Source organism: Grampus griseus, assembly GCF_964374135.1.
Source record: "Grampus griseus genome assembly, chromosome: 2".
NCBI classification, from domain to species: domain Eukaryota; kingdom Metazoa; phylum Chordata; class Mammalia; order Artiodactyla; family Delphinidae; genus Grampus; species Grampus griseus.
Genome location: NC_139018.1, coordinates 167,059,507 through 167,075,062, shown reverse-complemented (window position 1 = coordinate 167,075,062; position 15,556 = coordinate 167,059,507). Strand labels below are relative to the sequence as shown.

At 50.5% G+C, this 15,556-nt stretch overlaps 1 protein-coding gene across 1 annotated transcript; it reads left to right on the top strand.

The window, feature by feature from the left end:
* Positions 1 to 2,385: 2,385 nt before the first annotated feature.
* On the top strand, positions 2,386 to 5,133 carry FZD8 (frizzled class receptor 8; the record flags this gene model as incomplete). The annotated part of the gene is made up of 1 exon (XM_082649528.1): positions 2,386 to 5,133. The coding sequence occupies one exon, from the start codon at positions 2,386 to 2,388 to the stop codon at positions 4,456 to 4,458; it is 2,073 nt and encodes a 690-aa protein (XP_082505654.1). The 3' UTR covers positions 4,459 to 5,133.
* Positions 5,134 to 15,556: the final 10,423 nt, after the last annotated feature.

Below are 15,556 nucleotides of genomic sequence, written 5' to 3'. Positions count from 1 at the left end.
AAGACACAGGTTTCTGCCACGCTGTATCTGCAGAGCAGCGACTATACTATACAGATGCTGCTAGTTATTTTTGTTTCATGACGAGTTGTTTGTAAACAGATAACCACCAACTACCACCACCACCGTCCCGCACATCCCCAAAAATATGACCAGCCCTCAAACGTGCCTTTAGTTCTGCTTCTCCTTCGTCCCCACATCCTCAATAACTTTAGTTTTCTAGCTGTACTCGTTCCTGCTATGAAACCTGACAAATAGCAAAAATCTGGAAACAGAAAGAGAAAGAGGAGGAAAAACTAAGGAGAGGTAGGAGCGAGAGGGAGAAGGGAGGGGGAAGAGGAAAAGAAAGAGAGAGAGAGAGAGAGACGTCTGTTGCCACCCTCCTGGCTAACTGAAATGCTTGTTCCCGAGATTACAGTAATTACAGCCCCAGCGTGAGTTCCATACAAGCGCTAAATGAAACAGCACATCAATTAAAAAATAAACACTCCATTCTAGGAGAAAGACAACCCCCTGGGACGTCCTAACAAGCGTAAATGAACCTGCCAGGCCGCCCGCCCCTCGGGCCCCTCCCCGTCTAAGGTGGCTGCGAGCTGGCGGGGGCCGCGCTCGCTGGCCGCGTACCCAGACGCTCGGCCCCGGGCGCACCGCGGAGACGTGTCCGCGCGTCCGCGCCAGGTCCCGGCGCCGCCTCCCACGGCGGAGGAGGAGGCTCGGGCAAAAACATGTCAACTTTGGAGAGATGTATATATGTTCCAAAAGCACGAGGTGAAGAGGGAGAATCCATCCAGGATTTCCAGGCTGTCCTATTTACAAGTTTTTCTTTCTCCCTTTCTCTTTCTTTCTTCTTCTTCACTGTGTCCGGATGCTTTATAGATATTTTATCTCACCTAATTAGCAGAACCCCCTTTGAGGTCTGTACTGTGACCCCATTCTCCAGGTAAGGAAACTGAGGCTCCGCCACGTCCCTCAGCGGAGGCGGGAGGAGACCCCCACCCCGGGCCCGCCCCCGGGCCCGCGCCCCTCGCGAGCCCGCGGCTGGGCTCCCGGGCACCTCCTCCGGGGCTGCCCCCGGTCCAGCCCCAACAGGCAGAATGAACTGCAGTCGTTCCACTCCTCCGGCATTGCCGAGCCTCCAAGACCATCGTTCTGAGAACCCCAAGAAGGGCACACCTTCCCGGGTCCCCGCAACGTCCCCGCGCCCTCGCCGGCTCGCGGAGGGGCGGGCGGTCCCCTCGCCAGCAGGTCGCCGACGTTTGGGAGCGTAGGAAACAGGGGCTTGACTAGTTCGAAACGGGCCTCCGAAAGCACGCACTGCATGTCCCCGGTCCCCAAGCGCAGGCTCGGGGAAATGGAACCCCGACCTCAGCCCCACTAAGCGCCGTGGGGACGGTCGTGGCAGAGCCTCTGTCTCTGCGGTCAATCCCAAGGTTATCCAAACTCCGGCCGCAGACAGCGCTCACGGCCGCGCGGACAGCCGGGCCCGCCCCAGGAAGGCTGGGCCTGGGGAGCGCGCAGACTCCGCCCCCCGCCCGGGATTGGAGCACCGGCCGCGGGCGGAGACCGAGTCCGCGCCGTATAAATATTCATGAGCCGGCCGGGGCGCAGCAGGGCCGGAGCGGGAAGTTGGCGAAGGCCGCTGCTCCCGCCGAGGAGGAGGCGGCGGCGGGGCGCTGGCGTGCCGCTCAGGTGTCCGCTCCGCCTTCCGGCCTGAATTTAGCTCCGTGAGTCCAGCGAGAAGGGGACCGCCGACACCTCACCCTACTGCCGGCCGGAGCGCGACGCGGACTTCCACCGGAGGCGGGGCCCGTCATCCCGGCGGCGGACCGACGGACCGACGCCGGGGACAGAGGGCGGTGGCCTCGGCGGAGGCGGGCCCCGAACCCCGGCGGCAGACGCGCGGCCTTAGGGGCGAGCATGAGCCCCGGGACGCCGAAAGGGGGCCGCAGGGGCTGAACCGGGCGCGGAGCGGCCTGGCCCAGCCATCTTGACTGCGTACAGCGGCCCGCCCGAGAGGAAACTTGCTGCGCCGCCGCCCTAGGTGCCCGGCAAAGTCACCGGCGCGCGCGGAGAAAGCGAGCGACAGAGGGACGATGAGCCGGGGGCCGGCCACTCTGCCCTGCGAGGGCTGAGCCCGGCCGGAGTGAGCGGGGCAGACCCAGGGACTGGGGCGCCCTCCGGCAGCCACCCTCGTCTCCCGCGGCGCCGTGAGGACGCGTCCCGCGAAGGGACCAGGCTATCGGCAGACCCCCCCCCCCGATCCCGGGAGAGGCGGGAGAGAGCCCGGCAGGGCGCCCTCTCTCCCCTCCTCCGGCGCTCTTGCAGGATCTCCCAGCGCCCTTCCGCGCGCCGCCCGGAGGGCGAAGGCGCGTGGCCGAGGCGCGCAGCATGGAGTGGGGTTACCTGTTGGAAGTGACCTCGTTGCTGGCAGCCCTGGCGCTACTGCAGCGCTCCAGCGGCGCTGCGGCCGCCTCGGCCAAGGAGCTGGCGTGCCAGGAGATCACCGTGCCGCTATGCAAGGGCATCGGCTACAACTACACCTATATGCCCAACCAGTTCAACCACGACACGCAGGACGAGGCGGGCCTGGAGGTGCACCAATTTTGGCCGCTGGTGGAGATCCAGTGCTCGCCCGACCTCAAGTTCTTCCTGTGCAGCATGTACACGCCCATCTGCCTGGAGGACTACAAGAAGCCCCTGCCTCCCTGCCGCTCGGTATGCGAGCGCGCCAAGGCCGGCTGCGCGCCCCTCATGCGCCAGTACGGCTTCGCCTGGCCCGACCGCATGCGCTGCGACAGGCTGCCCGAGCAGGGCAACCCTGACACGCTGTGCATGGACTACAACCGCACCGACCTCACCACGGCCGCGCCCAGTCCACCGCGGCGCCCGCCGCCGCCGCCGCCGCCGCCCGGCGAGCAGCCGCCCTCCGGCAGCGGCCACGGCCGCCCGCCCGGAGCCCGGCCCCCGTCCCGCGGCAGGGGCGGCGGCGGGGACGCGGCTGCGCCCCCCGCGCGTGGCGGCGGCAGTGGCGGCGGAGGCGGGAAGGCGCGGCCCCCTGGCGGCGGCGCGGCGCCCTGCGAGCCGGGCTGCCAGTGCCGCGCGCCCATGGTGAGCGTGTCCAGCGAACGGCACCCTCTCTATAATCGCGTCAAGACGGGCCAGATCGCCAACTGTGCGCTGCCCTGCCACAACCCGTTCTTCAGCCAGGACGAGCGCGCCTTCACCGTCTTCTGGATAGGTCTGTGGTCGGTGCTCTGCTTCGTGTCCACCTTCGCTACCGTCTCCACCTTCCTCATTGACATGGAGCGCTTCAAGTACCCCGAGCGGCCCATCATTTTCCTCTCAGCCTGCTACCTCTTCGTGTCTGTTGGCTACCTGGTGCGCCTGGTGGCGGGCCACGAGAAGGTGGCGTGCAGCGGCGGCGCGGGGGCCGCAGGCGGGGCGGGGGGCGCCGGGGGCGCGGCGGCGGGCGCGGGGGCGGCGGGCGCGGGCGCGGGCGGCCCGGGCGGGCGCGGCGAGTACGAGGAGCTGGGTGCCGTAGAGCAGCACGTGCGCTACGAGACCACGGGCCCGGCGCTTTGCACCGTAGTCTTCCTGCTCGTCTACTTCTTCGGCATGGCCAGCTCCATCTGGTGGGTGATCCTGTCGCTCACGTGGTTCCTGGCGGCGGGCATGAAATGGGGCAATGAGGCCATCGCCGGCTACTCGCAGTACTTCCACCTGGCCGCGTGGCTCGTGCCCAGCGTCAAGTCTATCGCCGTGCTGGCGCTCAGCTCGGTGGACGGCGACCCGGTGGCGGGCATCTGCTACGTGGGCAACCAGAGCCTGGACAACCTGCGCGGCTTCGTGCTGGCGCCGCTGGTCATCTACCTCTTCATCGGCACCATGTTCCTGCTGGCCGGCTTCGTGTCGCTCTTCCGCATCCGCTCGGTCATCAAGCAGCAGGGCGGCCCCACCAAGACACATAAGCTGGAGAAGCTCATGATCCGCCTGGGCCTCTTCACCGTGCTCTACACCGTGCCCGCCGCCGTCGTGGTCGCCTGCCTGTTCTACGAGCAGCACAACCGCCCGCGCTGGGAGGCCACGCACAACTGCCCGTGCCTGCGGGACCTGCAGCCGGACCAGGCGCGCCGGCCCGACTACGCCGTCTTCATGCTCAAGTACTTCATGTGCCTGGTGGTGGGCATCACGTCGGGCGTGTGGGTCTGGTCTGGCAAGACGCTCGAGTCGTGGCGCGCGCTGTGCACCCGCTGCTGCTGGGCCAGCAAGGGCGCGGGCGCGGCCGGCGCGGGCGCGGCGGGGGGCGGCCCCGGGAGCGGGGGCCCGGGGGCCGGCGGGGGCGTGGGGCCGGGCGGTGGGGCGGGCTCCCTGTACAGCGACGTCAGCACCGGCCTGACGTGGCGGTCTGGCACGGCCAGCTCCGTGTCTTATCCAAAGCAGATGCCATTGTCCCAGGTCTGAGCGGAGGGGAGGGGGCGTCCGGGAGGGCTGGAGAGGGGGCGAGGAGACCGAGTGTTGCGGCGGGGGGGACACTCGGAGGCAGAGGGTCCCCCCCCTTCACCGTGTTGATTGCTATTAGCATGATAATGAACTCTTAATGGTATCCATTAGCTGGGACTCGCTTAGAACAAAGTACCTGGCATTGAAGGCTCCCAGCCCCAGCCCCCGTTCCTCCACCGACGGGCGAGGAATTCCTCCCGCCAGGCGTTAATTTGTCTTGGCAGAGGAGCGTGAGCTCTGCTGCCGCGTTTCCAGGACCCAAGGTTTGGAACCCTCGCTGGTTGCCATTTGCTGAGCTTGAAGCCAGACTTACAGATTTCACCTGAGGGACCTAGTTTCCGCCCTCGACTCTCCTGCGTAAACCCTCACCCCTAACACGTCCTAGAGGAGGGATGACCGCGACCTAATGGGATTGCACGGTTTGGGTATTCTTAATGACCAGGCAGATGCCTTAAGTAAACAAACAAGAAATGTCTTAATTATACACCCCAAGTAAATACGGGTTTCTTACATTAGAGGATGTATTTATATAATTATTTGTTAAATTGTAAAAATGTGTAAAATATGTACATATCCAAAGATATACAGTCTGTACATTTTCTGTAAAAAGTTAGAGGCCACCCCTGTAAGAACAAATATAAGTATTCTATTTTGGCAATAAAATGACTTTTGATAAATGATTTAAACATTGCCCTCTCCCCCTGCCTCTCCTAAACTGTTAAACCTTGAAAGTGCTTTTTGCTGAGGGCCCGTTGGAAACACGGACATTTGCTAGTTTCTCATTATGTACGCTGCCCTTAGGCATGGAGAAAATGACCTGTTAAACTCTAGTTCCTAAGTTGTTAGCAAAGTTGAAATATCACTATTGAACTGAAATCACGATTAAGATTTTGCACCTTTCCCGAGAAGGTGGTGTTTTTTGAATGGCAGCTCTTTTCTGATCCATGGGTAACAGCACTCACCTTAGTGTATGTAAACGGAACTTTTGCAAGGCACTAATTCCACTCCGCCTTGTTATTTATCTTGTATGATATCACTAAAGGCTTCAGACTCCACGTTCATTTCTCACGTCTGTGATTCTGAAAGCACCTGCTCTTGCAGGACTGAACACACTGCTGAAGGGTAGGGTAGAGGTTAATGTTTTAAGCCATGGATCACACTTTACAGTGTAAGTCACTCGACAATTTGGTGGTAGAGCAGGCGCTCTTTACTGGATTAAACTAACGGGTTAACATCTTAATAACCTTCCAGGCTTGTGTATATCACATGTGCTGCTTTTCCTAGAGAAAAAGCTATTGTTCCTCTGTCAAGACTAAGCTAATTGATTTGAGCAGAAGGCTGTTGAATTAGCAGAAGAATGCTTTGGCAATTGTTGAACTTTTTACCTGTCTGCCTAGTGGCTCAGCACATCATTCCTTTAAGAGGAACCAAATGAATAGGGTTAATCTGTAGGGAACTTGGTCTTTTGAGTTTGAAAAACTTTGATCTTTTCTCCTCTCCAAATGTGCTGTATAGTCTGAAGTTTCTTTCCCTGCGGCCCGGCTCCTCTTGGTGCAGACCAATTGGCCACCGCGGAGCCTTAAAGTTCTTCCATTAAAGGGATGTGGGACTTTTACTTTAAAAAGGAGAGAGAGCGAGGGAGAGGAAGACTTGTAACAGTTAGTGAAGACCAGAGGCACAAGTGCGCGCAGCCTTTTAAACAGCTTTCCCCGGCATTGTTAGCCAGCCTGCAGGCAGCTAGGCATGGGTTGAAGCATTATAGAAAAGGGCTCTGAATGCCCTACAGGTGGTCTGTGCACATAATCCCCCAATTTAAAGCGTTTTCCTTTGCTGGACAATTGCATTACAAAACTCCCTTCTTTTTCGCTCCTAATTGAACCAATGAACTATTATAAACTACAAGTTTTTCGTAAAAAAAAAAAAGAGAAAACCTTCAGTGCCTAAATTCTATTGACTAAAATTCTGGCAAGTTTTCTGAACCGAACCTTTTAAAGCACCGGAAGTAAAAGCTTCTTCAGCAGACATTTCTCTTTTTCAGATATTTTTATTCCTCTTGCTTGTTATTTTCGGACAGATTAGCAATAATTTAAAAGTAATTGGTAAGGTTGTGTGTTCAGACTGAAAAGATAGCCCCAGGTCCCTTATTAACCTGTCAATCAAGATAAGAAATGGGCAGCTACCCTGCTAATGATGGGGGGCATCAAACATTGGGGGCTGGGTGGGGACTTGTTCACTGCATCCTGCTAAGAAGTTTGTTCTCTTTACTTCTCCTAATAGGAATATTTAGTGGTTCAAAAATTTTTTTCTTTTAATGAATAGGATGGAAACTACTTCTTTGACTGGTCTTTGTCATGTAAGAGGCTTTTAAGGAGGGTTTCTCGGGAGAAACATTTTGCAAATCCTTTCCAGAGTCATTCTTGGTGTTAATTGGATTTTTAAAATTAGATATACGGGAAGAACACCTACTTTAGCTATCATGCCGATTATATATATTTTTTAAGTCAGAACCACTGTAAAATCTTCACCTCCTGGCAGTTTATATTAAAGAATTACTATTTTGTAACTTGGGTACCAGTGAGTGGCCTGCATCTAACCCATGGGGTGGCTCTCATGTGCTCTGTGTACATAAACCAGCCATAAACTTACACTTTCAGTTATAAAGTTTTAAAGGCAGTTCCCATAGGCTTTATCACGTATGTGAGAAGGAGAGACAGTTAAAAGACTAGTTAGCATATTGGTTTCCAAGTTTAGCAGGAGTCTCGCTATTGACATATTTTCAACTATGTGACGGTGGTAAAGGGTCAACTTTGAAGTTTTTTCCTTTACTAATTCTTCAGTATAGCCTTGTAAAATGCCACCTTTTATCACTTTTACAAAATGGCTACAATTCTGAGGACAGCTCTTAGGAGAAAGCTGCGCGTGTCATCGCAGAGGCTGATTTTAGAGACTGAAAATGAAAACAGCGCTAGTTCCTTGAATTGCAAAGTTGCTAGTACCCAAAAGGTATCTATTAATGGGATTAAAGATTCCAAATAGGTTTGAGGAGTGGGAAAAGGGAGGAAGAGTATTTGGCCATCAGCGTTAGGTGAACATAGATGGATCCCTCACCAGGGCATGGAGCCAGTATGAGTTTCTGAAAACCTTGTCAAATATGGGGGGACGAGGAGGGGATAAGGTTACTGTGTGGCTAGAAGATCAATGTAAGTAAAGTCTAATATGGTTAAAAGCATTAGAAAACCCAAAGCTCATTAAAAGTACTTGTGGCAGAAGTTACGTGAAACACTTTCTTTTTGCTTTATAATGAATGCAATTTGAAAGTAACACAAAACAGAGGGGAAAGTGTATTAGAAGTTTAAGGAGCAAACTTTGTCACCATTACAGTGACACCTGTATTGATGTCACCTGCATTGATGACCTTAAAGGTTTCTGTAAGTCTTCCAAGTTAGAGGGAAGGAAATCGGATTGCTTTGCCAAAAGAAAAGTCACACATGGAGCCTCACACAGTTGTGAGCACAGGATGCAATTGAAAGCATAGTTACAAAATAGTCCCTTGAGATGCAGCACACAGCGCCCGCGGTGATCAACTTCCACACTTGATACAATACTGCCACCTGGCGATGCTGCAAAGTTCCAGAACCGGAGGATAGGCGGGCTCCCTCATTTCAATTCTTTCAACTACTGAGCCCCCCGCAGTGCAGGCCTGACCCCTGAACAGAAGGCCTGCAGCTATTTTGTATTCATAATTTTGAACTCTTTCTCTCAAGGAAAAGATTCCCCAACTGCATCCGTTTACAGCCCCAAGAGACCTCAGTTGAATTAAACCCTCGATACAACAGTTATGCGAAAAATCTAAGCTGGGTTGAAATCCAATGATAGGTCTTTTAAAAAATTGTCTTCTGAGTTACTTTTATTTCAAGAATGAGCAGCTCACCAAAGCTTCACCACACCAGGATTTAGTGGGAGAAAGAATAAATCGTGAAGACCATGTTGGGGGGAGCCATGCAGTCGGCTCGTTCGTTTCAGTACACGCCTTACCGTCTCCCACCAAGCAGTCCATCTGTGGAGTCTGGTGGATGCTCTCCAATGCCGCGCACGAACGCTGCTGGCTTGAGAGGGACGCAGGCTGTCCGCCATCGTCTAGCCAGGTGTTCGTGGAAGCACACCACAGAATAGAAACCGTGCCAGGATACAGGTCAGCCAAAGGGAAGAGAGGGGGAGGCGTCAGTTCTGGAATAGTTGAGCACAGCAGTGTGGGGAGACCAGGCCTGCGAGGAGGGCGTATAGAAAGGGACAGCTTCACGAAGCCGTGTCTGAAGCCTTCTTGCTGCTGAAGGTCAGAATGATAGGGCCAGGTGGGAGGGGGTGGCACTGGTCAAGGGGAAGGGGACCAAAGAAGGTCTTAGAGGTCACCTGTGCGATCCTGGAGTTTTCAAGGGGTTATTGAGAACCTTGCTGCTCTGTGAACGAGGAAAAGCAGCGTGACCTAAGAATATGTGATGGAACGTGGAATCAGAAGTTGTGCTGTATCCAGACCCACAGCCGTTCCGCACGCACACGAAGGCGCCTCATTTTCAGGCCAGGAAACTGATGCCCGAAGCGGACCGGACTTGCCCAAGGTCATACAGCCAGGAGCAGAGCTGGGCTTAGAAGCCACAGATCCTACGTGTCACTCCTATTTCCCTAGGCCTTTCCCGCTGCCCTGGTGTCTGTGTAAGTCCCTGAGGCCACCAACCACCACGCGCATCCATCCCTGACATCAGCTCTCCTGGCCGTGTTCAGCCAGTCCCAGAATCCTACCAGAGTCCAGGTTTTCCATGGTCTGGTGCTGACCTACAGAGAAACATTCGAACACACAGCCTGAGAGGCTGCCCGGAGAGCTCCGGGAACGTTTGCCTCTCCGGCCCCTGGCCGACACGGGCCAGCTCACCTGCTCTGCACTGCCCACATTCACAGTAACATGATAATTGGCAGTGACTGGGAGGAAGGAAGGGGTCAGCGGCTGATGGAGTCACACCAGGGAGAGGGCCCCAAAGTGGGAGCACCATGCCCTGGTCAGCAGAGGCCTGGAACCTCCAGGAAGAAAGCGAAGCCGCTGGGTGCTGAAGAGCGAGGCCGGAGCAGCAAACAGAGAGTGTGGCTGAGCCCCGCGGAAATCTCCGGAGGGAGAGGACCAACGGGAAGGGAGATGAACTCAGCTGATTTAAACCACACGCTCCAGGAGATGCCCCAAGAGGCTGGTGGTACCCGGAATGGGGCGGCCAGAGAAGGATGGAGTGAAGGAGGACCGGCCAGGCAAGAGCAAAGTCAGGATAAATTTTAACTAAATGACCATGTTTTAATGGCTTTCCAAGCCTTGGGGAGAACCGTTATTCACCAAGGACAAAAGTACCTATTTATAGCACCTTATTTAATGCTCAGGTGAACCGTACACTAATTTAAATTAGAAAAACTATTTCCAACGTTCATCCTCTAACAAACCTGTTTCTAATTAACTAACACCCTGGCAGTAGCTCTCACCCCTGCCTACGTGCTAGAGGAGTGTTTCTTAAAAACACCACATCCCGGCAGCACCCCAGACCAGCTGAACCAGAACTTCTGGGCATGGAATCTGGGAATTCAAAGTTTTCTCAGGCTACCCCAGGTGAATGATTCTCATGTGTAGGCAGAGTTGAAAGCCAGCGAACTGCAATTGAAGGTGACGTTATGATCTAAAGCGAAACAAAATACAACTAGAAGTTAACTAAGCAAACTGCTTTTGTCATCCAGTTTAACTAATTTAAATGGAAGTGGTTATTTTTTTCACCTTAAGTAAATATTTGGGAGAGTACAAGGGTGCCCTCACCTGGTCCAAAGGGAGAACTTCATGCTATGTTGTTTTGAACGGAAGCTCTCGCTACACAGGGCTGTTTTGGATAACCATGCTTTTGCTTTCACTTGTAATGAAACAACCAAAAACTGGGTACATAGGGAATGATTCTTTTAACCAAGAAATTAAACCCAACCTGTAAACCTAGAAGGACCCAATCATGTCGATATATTATTAGTAGACGCTATTACAATGAAAGATACTCTTTTTCTTCAGTAAATGTTTATTTAGTAAAACCAACTCAGCTAGAAATGAAGGTTCATCCTGTGGTGACCTGACCTGGGTGTGACTTTCCAAGACCAAGTGATCTGTCACCCTGTAGTCCTAGAGGCAGGCAGGCTGTGATCCTGAATGTATGTCACCATGTGTATCTTCAAAAGTAAACTCATACTATCTTACCTGATGCTGGAACTTTGCTTAAGTTATAGAATTTTTCGGATAACGTGTGTTCAGTGCAGAAATCTACTCTTTCTCCAGGTACCCTGAGAGAAGGGACGAGTCCTTGACCAAAGACCCAGAAAGTGAGATTCATTCCGCAAGTAAACTCTGAGGTTTTCCTGAGTCTACCTAACAAGTATGATCTTAGATCTTAACTGTCACACCTCATCCAATTTCTGTAAGAAAGAGTCTAAGCAGAGGGTCATAGGTCAAACCCACAGACAGGATACAAATTTTGTGTAATACCGTTTAGGAACCAAAAAGAAGTTAATTCCAGGAATTAGGACACAGACAATTTTGGGGGGCCAAAGAAGTGGAAGTTGCTAAAATGGAAGTTGTTATTAAAAGGATCTGTTAGAACCAAACAAAAGGTATCATTTCATAGCATCACTGGGATTAGAAATACAGGATGTAGCTGTAGACACTTAGCTTGTGAAAATGAACATATGTGTGCCCTCATTAAAAATACCCTCCTCGATCCTTGTGCTTTACATTTTATTTGAATCTATGCACTTAGGACATTGGTACAAAGAGAAGAGATTTATCCCTTGGACCTTATCCAGTCACAAGTGATTATTCACTCATCTCATCACCCAGCCGCCCAGTGACCCAAGCATTCTTTACCCATGTATGCTGCTTCGTTTCTGTACCAATCAAAATAAGGCTAAGTCTTGCTACAATAACAGACAACTCCAAAATCTCAATGGCTTAATGCAACAAAAAATAATTTATCAGAGAAAGACAAATATCATATGATTTTACTTATATGTGGAATCTGAAAAACAAAACAAACAAAACAACACTCAGAGATACAGAGAACAGATGGGTGGTTGCTAGAGGGGAGGGAGATGAGGGGTGGGTGAAATGGGTGAAGGGGTCAAGAGGTACAAACTTCAGTTATAAAATAAATAAATCATAGGGATGTCATGTACAAGCATGAGGACTATAGTCAGTAATACTGTAGTACAAATTTGGAAGTTACTAAGAAAGCAAATCTTAAAAGATCTCATGACAAGAAGAAAAGAAAACTTGGAACTTTGTAGGGTTACAGATGGTAACTAGACTTTTTGTGGGGATCATTTCCCAGTGTATACAAATGTCAAATCACTATGTTGTACACCTGAAACTAATATTATATTGTATGTCAATTATACTTCAATAAAGTAATGCTAATACTTTATCACTTGCACACATTGTCCAGTATGTGTCAGTAGAGGGATTCTTTCCACCTTAGATGCCAGGTTGCTGAAAGCTTTATCTTGGCACGTGCTTCCATTTTCCCTGCATAGGTTGGAAGGGATATAGCCACTGATTCTTAAAGTTTCTGCCTGGAAATGGCAGTGTCATATCTACACGTGTCATGAACCAAAGCAAATCATATGGCCATATTACACCCCAAAGGGTGCAGGGAAGTAACCATGTGCCTGGAAATATTTATTGAATAGCAGTAATGACCACCACAGCTCCCCACAGACTGTTCACCACAGTTAAGTCTGCCTTCTCCTGAAAGGAGGGAAGTAAAAAACAAAAAGAACTGGACTAAGAATTTCTGTGTTCTTGCCTTAGTTTTTATTATCAATGTTTCTGGACTCCATTTTCCTCATCCATGAAATGAGGGTAATAATAATTGCGTGGCTCTTCCTTTTTTTTTCCTCTTTTTTTAAGCTGAGGTATAATTGATGTACTATCACTCTGCCCTTCTCACACAATTCTTCTGAGAAACAAATGACATGATCAAGAGAAAAATAGTATATTTTAAATCGTATTTACAAGAAAAATCAAGATATAAGTATAGGGCTTCCCTGGTGGCACAGTGGTTGAGAGTCCGCCTGCCGATGCAGGGGACACGGGTTCGAGCCCTGGTCCGGGAAGATCCCACATGCCGTGGAACAGCTGGGCCCGTGAGCCATGGCCCCTGAGCCTGCGCGTCCGGAGCCTGTGCTCCGCAACGGGAGAGGCCACAACAGTGAGAGGTCTGCGTACCGCAAAAAAAAAAAAAAAAAAAAAAAAAGATATAAGTATAAACTCCTCAATGAGATGCTTGTGACTTCCACTGTCCTTATAATGGTTAAATGTCAGTGCTTTAACCCACTCAGAAGGGAGAATTTCTATTATTTTTTAAAATTTTATGCTGTTCTAAAAATGCATTCATTCAGCACATGTCTGTTGAGCACCTACTGTGCAGGGAACTGGGAATTACACTTCAGCATCTCCGTGAACCACCATGATATGAGAGGGGATTCAAAGCACTGTGTTCAGCTGCAGACACTTTATTCATGTAAAACTCACCGGAGAAAATGAACACCCAGTAGAGCTAAACAGCAAGAAGAATAAAGAGGAGAGAAAAACAGAGAAGAAAGTTTAAGAGAAGCAAAGTTTGGATGAAGCAAAAAAAAAAAAAGTTTAATCAGAGTTGCAACAAAATGCTGCAAAGCCCATTAGCAATCCTACCTCCACACCCAGTTCCCACACTGAAGATGTGTAGTTCTATATGCTGGAAAACCTTGCCCTTCATAACTTTTATGCTGGAAAGTTGGATTTCATATGAAGGAAATGACTAAGTCTGAAATACTGTAGGTTTAAAATGACTCACATACTCTTCAGATTAATAGAACCTAACACTGTATTATGCTTTGTGTATTTGGATTTCAAAATTCTCAGAGGATTTAGCAGTCTGAGACCAAAGATTGGATTTTTCCAAATCACACAGAAGCTTTTAAATCCAAGTTTATTCTAATTAAAGGATGAATGTGGTGAATTCCATGACTTTCCAGCACAATCGTGTTGTGCCAGCTCAAGAAGGATTAATGCAAGACTAACACAGAAGTTTCCAAGTTCAATAACGTGAGGGCGGGTGGGTCTGCGGAAAGTCCGGGAACTCTTTTCCAGGCCCCTAAAGTTACCAGTCTGGTTTTACAGTAAGCTGTTCATTAGCTTGGGTGAGAAGTGTCAAGTTAACAAAAAAAGGTGTTAATTCCATTTGGATTATCCGCAGTGTGATTTCCCAGCACAACCAAAACTCTACTGACACAACCTGGATGCCATTCTACCCCCAGTTCTATGTGAGTCTCTGGGCCTATATTTTGCCTCCAAATCTCCCATAACACCCCCATTGGACCAGCCCCCATCCAGAGGCACCCTGCTGGGCTGGGGGCGAGCACCCATTTGAGAAGTAGAGGAAGTGTGTCTTTGGGGTCCCTCCACCCTGTTCTGTGTCCTCCTCTTTGATGACATCCATATTTCTTTCTCGGTATGAAGTTCCATCCTGCTTCCTTTTATTTACAATGAACTTCATTATAGTCTCTTCACCAATCAAACCCAACAAGCCTCCAAGGAAAAGAATACAAAACAGAGTACATGCCCCATCCAAAAAATGTAATTTATGGGACTTCCCTGGTGGTGCAGTGGTTAAGAATCTGCCTGCCAATGCAGGGACACAGGTTCGAGCCATGGTCTGGGAAGATCCCACATGCCGCAGAGCAGCTAAGCCTGCGTGCCACAACTACTGAGCCTGCGTGCCACAACTACTGAAGCCCACGACCTAGAGCCTGTGCTCCGCAACAAGAGAAGCCACCACAACGAGAAGCCCACGCACCGCAACGAAGAGTAGCCCCCGCTCGCCACTAGAGAAAGCCCGCATGCAGCAACAAAGACCCAACAAAGCCAAAAATAAAATGTAATATAGAAAGCATGCTTTCTGACCCAACTAATGAATAACAATTTATTAGGAAACATTGGTGTTAGAAACACATGCAGGGTTACTGGCAAGGTCCCCTGGGGAGATATACCTGGACAGAGTCTCCCAATACCCCCAAGGAGACCACATGCACTCCCTCATCTTGGGCTGACTCAAGGGAGTCTTGTTTTGTTTTGTTAACATCTTTACTGGAGTATAATTGCTATACAATGTTGTGTTAGTTTCTGCTGTATAACAAAGTGAATCAGCTATACATATACATATATCCCCATATCCCCTCCCTCTTGCGTCTCCCTCCCACCCTCCCTATCCCACCCCTTTAGGTGATTACAAAGCACCGAGCTGATCTCCCTGTGCTATGCGGCTGCTTCCCACTAGCTATCTATTTTACATTTGGTAGTGTATATATGTCCATGCCACTCTCTCACTTCGTCCCAGCTTACCCTTTCCCCTCCCTGTGTCCTCAAGTCCATTCTCTACGTCCCTCCCCTAGGTTCATCAGAACCATTTTTTTTTTAGATTCCATATATATGTGTTAGCACAGAGTATTTGTTTTTCTCTTTCTCACTTACTTCACTCTGTATGACAAACTCTAGGTCCATCCACCTCACTACAAATAACTCAATTTCATTTCTCTTTATGGCTGAATAATATTCCATTGTATATATGTGCCACATCTTCTTTATCCATTCATCTGTCCATGGACACTTAGGTTGCTTCCATGTCCTGGCTATTGTAACTAGTGCTGCAGTGAACATTGTGGTACATGACTCTTTCTGAATTATGGTTTTCTCAGGGTATATGCCCAGTAGTGGGCTTGCTGGGTCATATGGTAGTTCTATTTTTAGTTTTGTAAGGAAACTCCATACTGTTCTCCATAGTGGCTGTATCAGTTTACATTCCCACCAACAGAGCAAGAGGGTTCCCTTTTCTCCACACCCTCTCCAGCATTTGTTGTTTGTAGAATTTTTGATGATGGCCATTCTGACTGGTGTGAGGTGATACCTCATTGTGGTTTTGATTTGCATTTCTCTAATGATTAGTGATGTTGAATATCC